General features: G+C 46.9%; 1 protein-coding gene across 1 annotated transcript in view; it reads right to left on the bottom strand.

Annotated features, from left to right (window-relative positions):
- Positions 1-6,547: 6,547 nt before the first annotated feature.
- LOC120930622 (tumor necrosis factor ligand superfamily member 12-like) overlaps positions 6,548-12,009 on the bottom strand; it is a 103,227-nt gene continuing 97,765 nt past the window's right edge. The window contains exon 13 of the mRNA XM_040341798.1: positions 6,548-6,770. Coding sequence (XP_040197732.1) covers positions 6,661-6,770 — 110 coding nt within the window. The 3' untranslated portion in view covers positions 6,548-6,660. The remainder of the gene's footprint in view (positions 6,771-12,009) is intronic.

Genomic DNA, 12,009 nt, shown 5'->3' with positions numbered 1-12,009 from the left:
CACACCTCTGTACCCCCCAGCACACCTCTGTAACCCCGGCACACTTCTGTATCCCCAGCACACCTCTGTACCCCCCAGCACACCTCTGTAACCCCCAGCACTCCTCTTTACCCCCCAGCACACCTCTCTACCCCCCAGCACACCTCTGTACCCCCAGCACACCGCTGTACCCCCCAGCACACCTCTGTACCCCCAGCACACCTCTGTACCCCCAGCACACCTCTGTAACCCCAGCACACCTCTTTACCCCCCAGCACACATCTGTACCCCCCAGCACACCTCTGTACCCCCAGCATGTTTCTATATCCCATAACACATCTCTGCACTCCCCCTGAATGCCTCCAAACCCCTTTGTATGCCTTTGTACCCCCAGCACATCTCTTTACCCCCAGAAAATCCTTGTACCCCCCCCAGGACACCTCCGTACCCCCAGCAAATCTTTGTGCCCCCAGAAAATCCTTGTACACCCCCAGCGCACCTTTGTACCCCTTAACACACCTCTGCACTCCCCCTAAATGTTTCTGGAGCATGGCTTTGTGCCCCCAGCACATCTCTGCACTCCCCCAGATTGCCTCCAAACCCCTTTGTATGCCTGTGTGCCAGCAGATCTCTGTACCCCCAGAAAATCCTTGTACCCCCCACCCCAGTATATCTCTGTACCCGCGGCATGTTTCTGTATCCCCAATACATCTCCGGACTCCCCCAGAATGCCTCAGAACTCCTTAGTATGCCTTTGTGCCCCAAGCTCACCTCTGTACCGCCAGAATATTTCCGTACCCCCCAGAAAATCATTGTACCCCCCAGCACGTCTTTACACCCCCAGTATGTTTCTGTATCCCTAACACATCTCTTCAAACCCCTTAGCAAGTCTCCGTGCCCCCGCACATCTCTGTACCACAAGAAAATCCTTTTACCCCCCCAGCACATCTCCGTTCCCCCAAAAAAATCCTTGTAACCCCCCTCCCCCCCAGCACACCACCAAACTCCCAGCATGTTTCTGTATCCCTTTACACATCTCTGCACTCCCCCAGATTGCCTCCAAACCCCTTAGTATGCCTTTGTGCCAGCAGATCTCTGTACCCCTAGAAAATCATTGTACCCCCCCCCCCCCCAGCACACCTCTGTACCCCAGTATATCTCTGTACCTGCAGCATGTTTCTGTATCCCTAGTACGTCTCTACACTCCCCCAGAATGCCTTTAGAACTCCTTAGTATGCCTTTGTGCCCCAAGCACACCTCTGTACCCCCAGCACACCTCTGTACCCCCAGCACACCTCTGTACCCCCCAGAAAATCCTTGTATCCCCCAGCACATCTTTGCACCCCCAACATGTTTCTGTATCCCTAACACATCTCTGCACTCCCCCAGAATGCCTCAGAACGCCTTAGTATGCCTCTGTACCCCCAGAACATTTCTGTACCCCCAGAAAATCCTTGTACTCCCTGCACACCTCTGCCCCCTAGAAAATCCTTGTACCCCCCCAGCACACCTTCGTACCCCCAGCACATCTCTGCACCCTCTTGCACAACCTCACAGCCCCAGCACACTTCTATTCCCCCCACACGCCTCTGCAAGCCTCAGATTCCTCTGTATCCCAAAGTACACCTCCGTACCCCATGCAAACCTCTGCACCCTCCTACATAGCTCTGCAACCCTAGCACACTTCTGTACCCCCTTGTACACCTCTGTACCCCCAAGACATTTACCCCCACAATCCTCTGTATACTTCAGTATGCCTCCATTCCCATAAGCACCACCCCCTCTGTACCCCCCCAGCACATCTCTGCACCCCCCAACCCTAACACACCTCTGCGCTCACTTGCAAATCTCTGGTACCCCCCCAGCACACCTTCACATCCCCCACACACCTCTGCATCTCCTAGCATCCTCTATATCCCCCAGTACACCTCTGCACCCCCCCCCCCAGCATATCTATGTACTCCATTACACATTTTTATAACCCTTAAACCCCTAACACCCCTCTGTACCCATTTGCATATCTCTGCCCCCCTCCTGCACATGACATGGGGACTACAGCTGACAAAGAAAATCTAAATCCCCAACAAGTGATGGGGGGTTTTGATTTGACGATCCCCCCCCCCCATTTAAGTGCCCTAAGGTTGTGCCACCAGAACCCTTGGTAAAGCTTATATGTGATGCTGGGTGTGAAGAACTTTTATGCAATTGCCTATATGCTTCAGTTTAATTCTCTCCCTGCTATTTTAATGTCTGTGTGTTATGTGTAGAAGGTGATTTCATGTGGACCCGAGTGACTCATTCCTCTGCATAACAGACTGTTGAAATGCTAATGTACCATCACCAGCCAGCTCTCTATTCTAAAGGGTAATTGATCTATTGTGTGTGTGAAGAAGACCTGTGTTTACCCTTTAAGAGATGTGAATTGTATCGTCAGGCTAAATGATTAGATAATTGGCTCATGTTAATTATTCTGATTGCTTCGTTGTAGTAATTAACTTCACTGATGTCATTATCTAAAGAAATGGGTCTTGTCAGGGTCGGCACCAGAGTGTCTACCTATAATCTGTATGGGAGCCCCAGTGTGTGAAAAGGGGGTGGAGATTTCATTGTTCTTTGATTGATGATTAGCTTGTAAACTGTATATAACTAGCAGAATGCTGCCATTAAACAGTGTCTTGTTCCAGCATTAAGCTTTGGCTCATGTATGGATTATTCGGCGATTCCAGGGATTCCTACTCGTGGAATATTAGGTGATTTTCTTTTATGGGAAGAAGGGAATGCTTGACGGGGATATCTTCTACTACCGTCACACTGGGCCTCCATGATTGAAAGAACTGAAATTCAATGAATGTAGTGGGGAGTCAGGAGGGGGAATAAAGGGGTAGATCAGGCATCTATAAATGGCGGACTGGACCCAGACTGTGATGCATTTCTGGTAAATGGGTACCATTCACAGTGGCATATCCAGGGTATGGCAGGGAGGCCACCAGAGACCACATGTAAGTGAAATATCAATGGACCAGATTATTTATTAGATAACAAAAGTGAGGAAAGGAATACAAAAGTAAATCCATTTTTATTTCTCACATTAGTCATAATTATTTAAAAACCAAATATAATTGCATAAAACCTAAATGTACATGATTGTGGCAAGTACATTTACCATGGTTGGGAAGGGTTCCACCATATCAGCTGTGGGCCAGCTTCCACATGGGGAGACACATCATTGATATTTACATTTTTTGTTGCTGGCGATACACAGTTACACCAAAACTCAACCAGAACCTGCAGCTTCTCAGAAGTTTTTGGAAAACAATCTACAATTAATGCTTGAGTTTGGGGTGGGGGAACTTGACTGGCCTGCACAGAGTCCTGATCTTAACCTGAAAGAACACCTTTCGGATGAACTAGAGTGGAGACTGTGAGCCAGGCCTTCTCGTGCAACATCAGTGTCTGACCTCACAAATGCGCTTCTGGAAGAATGGTCGAACATTCCCATAGACACACTCCTAAACCTTGTGGACAGCCTTCCCAAAAGAGTTGAAGTCGTTATAGCTGCAAAGGGTGGGCCAACTCAATATTGAACCCTACATACTAATAGCTAGATTCAGCATTGATTTACGCCGGCGTATCTATAGATACGCCGCGTAAATTCAAAGCTGCGCCGGCATATCTTCTTTCTGTATTCAGAAAGCAAGATACGCCGAAATTAGCCTAAGGCCCCGTACACACCATAGAATCTATCCGCAGATAAATCCCATCGAATGGGTTTCAGCGGATAGATTCTATGGTGTGTACACTCCGGCGGATATTTATCCGCGGATATTTCCGAATTCCAGCAGATAAATATTTGTCGACATGCACAGAATATCTATCCGCTGGAATCGGATCCCACGGATGGATCCGCTCGTCTGTACAGACTCACCGGATCCATTCGTCCAAAGGGATTCCCCGCACGCGTCGTAATGATTTGACGCATGCGTGGAATTCCTTATATGACAGCGTCGCGCCCGTCGCCGCGTCATAATCGCGGCGACGGCGCGACACGTCATCGCCAGAGGATTTCGGCGCGGATTTCAATGCAATGGTGTGTACACGCCATCGCATAGAAATCTGATGAAATCCTCGAGAGGATTTATCCGCGGATACGGTCCGCTGGACCGTATCCGCGGATAAATCCTCTCGTGTGTATGGGGCCTAAGGCCCCATACACACGAGAGGATCCATCCGCTGGAATTGATCCGCGGACCAGCTCCAGCGGATAGATCCCCTGGTGTGTACAATCCAGCGGATCTGTTTCCGCGGATTTTTATCCCCTGGGATGGATTTCCAGCGGATAAAAATTTGAAGACATGCTTTCAAATCTATCCGCTTGAATCCATCCCAACGGATTGATCCGCTGGTCTGTACAGACTCACCGGATCAATCCGTCCGAAGGGATCCCCCGCATGCGTCGTAATGATTCGACGCATGCGTGGAATTCCTTATATGACAGCGTCGCGCACGTCGCCGCGTCATCATCGCGGCGACGGCGCGACACATCATCGCGATGGGATTTCGGCGCGGATTTCGATCCGATGGTGAGTACACTCCATCGGATCAAAATCCTCGAGAGGATTTATCCGCGGAAACGGTCCGGTGGACCGTATCCGCGGATAAATCCTCTCGTGTGTATGGGGCCTAAGATCCGACTGGCGTAAGTCTCTTACACCGTCGTATCTTAGGGTGCATATTTACGATGGCCGCTAGGTGGCGTTTCCGTTGTAGAATATGCAAATGACCTAGATACACCGATTCACAAACGTACGTGCGCCCGGCGCAATTTTTTTACGTCGTTTGCGTAAGGCTTTTCCGGCGTAACGTTGCTCCTGCTTCTATGAGGCGTAGCGAATGCTAAGTATGGACGTCGTTCCCGCGTCAAATTTTGAATTTTTTACGTCGTTTGCGTAAGTCGTTCACGAATAGGGCTGGACTTAATTTACGTTCACGTCGAAACCAATACGTCCTTGCGGCGTACTTTGGAGCAATGCACACTGGGATATGTCCACGGACGGCGCATGCGCCGTTCGTATAAAACGTTAATCACGTCGGGTCACGAGTAATTTACATAAAACACGCCCCCTCATCCTCATTTGAATTAGGCGCGCTTACGCCGGCCCATTGACGCTACGCCGCCGTAATTTAGGAGGCAAGTGCTTTGTGAATAGAGCACTTGCCTCACTTACTTACGGCGGCGTAGCGTATATGCGATACACTACGCCGCCTCAAAAGTGAGCCGCCCTACCTGAATCTGGCTATAAGACTGGGATGCCATTAAAGTTCATGCACATGTAAAGGCAGGTGTCCCAATACTTTTGGTAATATAGGGCCAGATTCACAGAAAAAGTACGCCGGAGTATCTGCTGATACTCCGGCGTACTTTCAAATTTGTCGCGTCGTATCTTTATTTGTCATTCACAAACAAAGATACGACGGCTTTTGGCTAAGATCCGACAGGCGTACGGCTTCGTACGCCTTCGGATCTTAGGTGTAATTCTCTGGCGGCCGCTGGGTGGAGATCGCGTAGTTTTCCAGCGTCGGGTATGCAAATTAGCTGATTACGGCGATCCAAGAAGGTACGCGCTTTCGTCGCATTCTCTTACGTCGGTTTTTCGTGTCGTAAAAGTTAAGAGTGCTATTTACATGGGGTAAAATTACTCCTCCATGTTAAAGTATGGCCGTCGTTCCAGCGTCAAATTTTAATTTTTTTTTTTTTTTTTGCATAAGACGTCCGGGAATACGAAATTACGTTACGCACGTCGCCGTTCAAAAAACACGTCGGGGCGCCGTAATTTAGCGCAAAGCACGGCGGGAAATTTCCTAACGGCGCATGCGCAGAACGTTCGGCGCGGGAGCGCGCCTAATTTAAATGGTACACTCCCCATTTGAATTAAGCGGGCTTGCGCCGGACGGCTTAACGTTACACCGCCGTAAGTTTACACGCAAGTGCTTGGTGAATCAGGAACTTGCGCTGAAAACTTGCGGCGGTGTAACTTAAAGACGATACGTTACGCCGCCGCAGATATCTGTGAATCTGGCCCATAGTGTGTGTGATGTTTCACTCCGCATTAAAACTGGTCCAGCTTTACCAAATGGCGGGCCCAAACTCCCTTAACTCAGGAGCCCATCCCCATGTGCTCCGGACCTTGGTTATAGGACCAACTCTTTCGTCTACAATAAACAGCTATCTGTTCATTTTAGAGCAACAGATGGCTTATTATTGAACATAGTTTTGGTTTATGTAACAGAAATGTTGGCACTGGCAAAATAGAGCTGGTTGTAGCAAACAGAGAGGTTTCTCTTTATCCAATACCATGAGAAAGAATTTTTTACATCATGTCGTTGATTAGAGTAAGGCCCAACAGATAGCGCAATGACAATATGGTGGATACAATATTTGTAAACGTATGTCATTTTTTGGACAAATTCTTATGCAGCTTGTGGCCGATCTTCTCACCAATGTCCTCTACGGTGGACAAAGGAACAGTGCCCTGCAGGAGGAGGACAGACTCAGTAAGTCTTTATTTTATTTTTTGCCATTTTGAGGTCAAAATAATGACTAATTTTTAGTCAAAATTTTCTTCCCTCTATTACTTTCATTCAGTTGGCAGTGACGTGGAAAATGTTTTATTCTGGTGGTTGTTACAACTTGATGAAACCAAGGAAAGTGGCATGCCGGTGAATATCAAGAGAGGCATCTCTGCGTGGTATTTGAAGAGTGATGGAGTTTCCTTTGCGTAGTCGAAAGATTCCTAAATAAAATAAAAAATTTATGTTAAATGGGCAATTCCGGGAGCAAAATACACAAGTTAGGTAATTTCCAGTTCTAACTAGCTGTGCTAAAGTAATAAATACCGTATTTATCAGGCTATAACGCGCCCTGGCGTATAGCGCGCACCCCCGAATTTGAAGGAAGATTCCTGCAAAAAAAATAAAGTTTGGATGCCCCTCGTCGGTGTCTTGCGCGTCCATCGGCGGCCTCGTCCGGTCCGGCGTCCTTCTGCGGCCATCCCCGCTCGATCCCCGCTTCCCGCGCTCTGTTCGAACCACTGTGCCGACATATACCGAGCGGAGTACACTCGTGTATAGTCGGGCGGGCTAGGCTCCTCTCGCGTAAACGACGTATAAGACGCACACAACGTGACCGCGAGAGGAGCCGAGCCTGCCCGACTATACCCAAGTATACTGCGCTCGGTATATGGTTCGAACAAAGCGCGGGAAGCGGGTATCGGCGTATATCGCGCACCCACGATTTTGCCCTGTTTTTCAGGGCAAAAAAGTGTGCGATATACGCCGATAAATACGGTAATACAAAAAAGTGGTCTTAATCTGATTCACTGCAGCCAGATTTCTCCTAGCTCCTCACATGTACATGGGCTGGCATCCTAATTTTTTTTACACAACTTCCTACTGTATTTCTCCACTGGTATCAACCTTTGGATTAAGGCCTAGTACACACGACCGAGAATCTCGTCAGGAAAAACCCGTCGTTTTCCCCGACGAGATTCTTGGCAAGAAACTCTTGCCGCCCGAGTGTACTGACTTTCATTTCAAAAGAACCGTGGTTCTCTTGAAAGGAAAGAACGCGGTGACGTCATTGCGTATGACGAACATGCGCTCATCACATTCGATGCCGTCACCGCCATGTTGCTTCACCCTACCTATGCCGTGGAAGCTCCCGCGCATGTGTCAAAGTCATTTCGAGCATGCGCGGGTTTCCACGCGACAGGTAAGTATACACACTCTCGGGTTTCTCGTCTGGAAACAGGCAAACGAGAATCTCGAAGAAAAAAAACAGAGTAGGTTCTCTTTTTTTCTCGTCGAGATTCTGGCCAGATTTCCAGACGAGAAACCTGAATGCCTCGTACACACGCACGGGAATCTCGGCAAGAAGCAGTTTTCTTGCTGGTTTTTGCGGAGAAACCCGATCGTGTGTACGAGGCCTTAGACATTCAAGGCTGATATGAACATTATTATTGGCTATGTTGAACTAAGGTTTAGTATTAGACTTTGGGTTGTATCTAGGGATTAAATCTACACCCAGGCTTAATTTTCTTTTAAATAGTTGGTTTGGGCCAAGCTGGCCCAAATTAGCTATTTCCATTACTAATACATGCGCCTGTTGTGTTCGGTCAGAGGTATAGAAACTTTCCATCCCGTTTCCAAAACAAAAGTGAGTCAGGCTGGGCACTGCTTAGCCATTTACTGGAAGCTTTGTGTCAGGGCTGGGCTCAGCCCTTCGTTCTCTGAGCTGGCCGCTCAGCTGTCGGCTAATTGCCAGCTCCTATCTCTCCACAGTGACTCAACTGTTGATGATCCTGCTCGTCAGTCCTGCCTACTTAAGCCTTCCAGCTCAGTTGCTCTCTGCCTTCGTCTTGGTCAACATCACAGAGATTATCTCCTGCGTTCCTGTTGAAGACTTGCTTGGCATCCCCTCTGGCTCCTGATCCCGCTTGCTGTTCTACACGTTCTTCTCTGGCTCTCTGACATTTGGCTTAGCTGACTATCCGATCCGGTTCCTGAACTCTGGCTATGTTTTGACTACGCTTACTCTGTTTATCTTTTTATTATTATTGTTCTGTCTCGGTCTGATTCATGGTTTCTGACACTTTAGCCGCGTACACACGATCGGTTCATCCGATGAAAACGGTCTGATGGATTTTTTCATCAGATATCCGATGAAGCTGACTTTCATCAGTCGCACCTACACACCATCAGTTAAAAAAACGATTGTGTCAGAACGCGGTGACGTAAAACACAACGACGTGCTGAGAAAAATAAAGTTCAATGCTTCCAAGCATGCGTCGACTTGATTCTGAGTATGCATGGATTTTTAACCGATGGACGTGCCCACAGACAATCGTTTTTTTATAGCAGTTTTTTAACCATCAGATAATTTTCAAACAAGTTCCTAGTTTTTTCACCGATGGATAACAAACCGATGGGTCCCACACACGATCGGTTCGTCTGATGAAAACGGTCCATCAGACCGCTTTCATCAGATGAACCGATCGTGTGTACGCGGCTTTAGTGTTTTTATGGATTAACAGAAGGCTGAGGAGGAGATTGTGATGTCATCTTCCCCTCTCTTCACCTTCAAGTAAAATGAAAATTGGAAGTTAGGCTTTAAGATGAGAGGCAGGGTTATATTTATGGGTTAGGTTTAGGGGACTTGGTTCCAGCTAGGACCAATGTAAGTATGCTCGTGCCAAACCTGTGGGCTCCCTATGAAAATTGGAATATCACTTTGGTAGGCACCACTACTATAATGATTGCTGCTAGGTTCCGGTACTGGAGTAGCTGCCATGCTGCTTAGTAATCACAAGAGGTTGCTTGGTGTAGGTGCCATTCAAAGAACCCTTTGCATTTTCTCAATGAATGTAAATAAGTGGCAACGCTACCAGGGCTAAAAGGGTAGCTGCCCCGTCATTGTTGTGGGGCCCAAAGCAGCTGCTCGTAAATACAGTGGAACCTTTGATTACGAGCATAATTCGTTCCAGGAGAATGCTCGTAATCCAAAGTACTCGCATATCAAAGCAAGTTTCCCAATTGAAGTCTATGGAAAGAAAGTAATTTGTTCCGCATTGACTTCAATGACATGCAATACAACATGCGGCCAGAGGCGGGGGGGCTCCGGAGAGCCTCGAAAACGCCCCGAGAACACCTCAGCAAACCTCGGAAAGACTTTGTTCTGCTCGGCTCTGGCGCCCCCCCACCTCAGGCCAAACACGGTACTGCACACCGCTTTGGCCTGAATCGTGCTCGTTTTGCAAGACAACACTCACACACCGAGTTACAATTTTTAAAAATACAGTAGTGCTCGTATTGTGAAACCCACGTTAACCGCGTTACTCGCAATCCGAGGTTCCACTGTAGTTGATAAGTGGATTTGAGAGAGTGGGCCCCAAGAAAATGTTTGCCCAGGGTTCAATCAATATTAAAGACAGCCCTGTTCACCATATTTCAAAAAGCTGGAACTTTAATTATGCTATCAGTAGCGACCTCTACAATACCCACTAGATATAAATAGTTTAATATTTTTATTACAACTTTTTTTTGGGGGTAATTTTATTAAAAGGGTGGAGCGATGCGCTGACGTCACCTCAAGCTCCATACGTTTTTTTCCCAGAAGGACGGGGGTGTGTTTGTGCACCGGCCGGCACTCCAGACTTAAAGGCTTCTTTTAAACTGCTTGGCCCAGATTCTGAAAGGACTTACGACGGCGCAGCGCCATGTACGCCGTCGTAAGTCCTAATCGAGCCGTCGTATCTATGCGCCTGATTCTTAGAATCAGTTACGCATAGATATCCATTAGATCCAACAGGCGTAAGTCTCTTACGCCGTCGGATCGTAACTGCATTTTTCCGCTGGCCGCTAGGGGCGTGTAAGCTGATTTACGCATCAAAATATGTAAATTAGCTAGATACGCGAATTCCCGAACGTACGCGCGGCCGACGCAGTAAAGTTACGACGTTTACGTTAGGCTTTTCCCGGCGTATAGTTGCCCCTGCTATATGAGGCATAAGTGCGGCGTACCAATGTTAAGTATGGCCGTCGTTCCCGCGACGAAATTTGAAAAAGTTATGTCGTTTGCGTAAGTCGTCTGTGAATGGGGCTGGATGTCATTTATGTTCACGTCGAAACCAATGACGTCCTTGCGGCGTACTTTACGGTAAAAACGTCAATCACGTCGGGTCACAGTAGATTTACATAAAACACGCCCCCCTGATCCAAATTTGAATTAGGCGGGCTTACGCCAGCCGATTTACGCTGCGCCGCCACAACTTACGGAGCGTTTATATCTTCTATGTATCGCGTGCATCTGCTGATGGTTCATTGGTCCAGAGTCACTGCTTATCCGTGCTTGTGTTTGCTGTTTCTTGAAGAAAGCTGATGGATTACAGGCATTTTTGATCCTCTGTCACGGGGGATCGTGTCAAGCTGGTAAGAAGTAATTTCTGCTGATTGGTGGTGGATTCAACATGGTTGCTTTTGGATACGACATCTTACAATTATATGGACTTTTTGTTTTCACAGAGCACTGGTGTTTAGCTTTATATATTTATTTAATTTTGACAGTAAAAAGCTTTAAAAAGCTTTATATTTTTTAAAGTCATATATACACCAATTATTATTTTTATGGACACAATTTTTTGTTTCAATAATTAACACGGTTGAGGACTTTCATTCAATTAAAGGGGTTGTAAAGGTACAATTTTTTCCCCTAAATAGCTTCCCTTACCTTAGTGCAGTCCTCCTTCACTTACCTCATCCTTCCATTTTGCTTTTAAATGTCCTTATTTCTTCTGAGAAATCCTCACTTCCTGTTCTTCTGTCTGTAACTCCACACAGTAATACGAGGCTTTCTCCCTGGTGTGGAGTGTCGTGCTCGCACCCTCCCCTGGAATACAGGAGAGTCAGGACGCTCTCTACGTTGCAGATAGAGAAAGGAGCTGCGTGTTAGTGGGCGTCCTGACACTCCTGTAGTTCAAGGGAGGGGGTGAGCACGACACTCCACACCAGGGAAAAGCCTTGCATTACTGTGGTGAGTTACAGACAGAAGAACAGGAAGTGATGATTTCTCAGAAGAAATAAGGACATTTAAAAGCAAAATGGAAGGATGAGGTAAGTGAAGGAGGACTGCACTAAGGTAAAGGAAGCTATTTAGGGAAACAAATTGTACCTTTACAACCCCTTTAATTCTATTTCATAAATTTTTATGAATTTATCACAATTTTAATTTATATATGGGATAATTTATAGTTCTACCATTGGTGATTTAATTGTTAGTTTACAATTCATTAATTTCTATTCAATATTGAATGGTCATAGGGTAAGCGCGATTTATTTTTTCTTCCACAGTTTTGCTCTTGTATTTATGTTTACATGAAAATCGGCTTTTCAGTTATTTGCTCAGAGTTTTTAGCGCAGTTTTTTCTCTCCATTTTCCAACAGTAGATCTCTGACGTGTCACTAGGCAGAACAGGGAAA

Source organism: Rana temporaria, chromosome 3 (genome assembly GCF_905171775.1).
Source record: "Rana temporaria chromosome 3, aRanTem1.1, whole genome shotgun sequence".
Classification (NCBI taxonomy): domain Eukaryota; kingdom Metazoa; phylum Chordata; class Amphibia; order Anura; family Ranidae; genus Rana; species Rana temporaria.
Note: the sequence above shows the minus strand (reverse complement) of the source record. Positions and strands in the feature narration are given on the sequence as shown.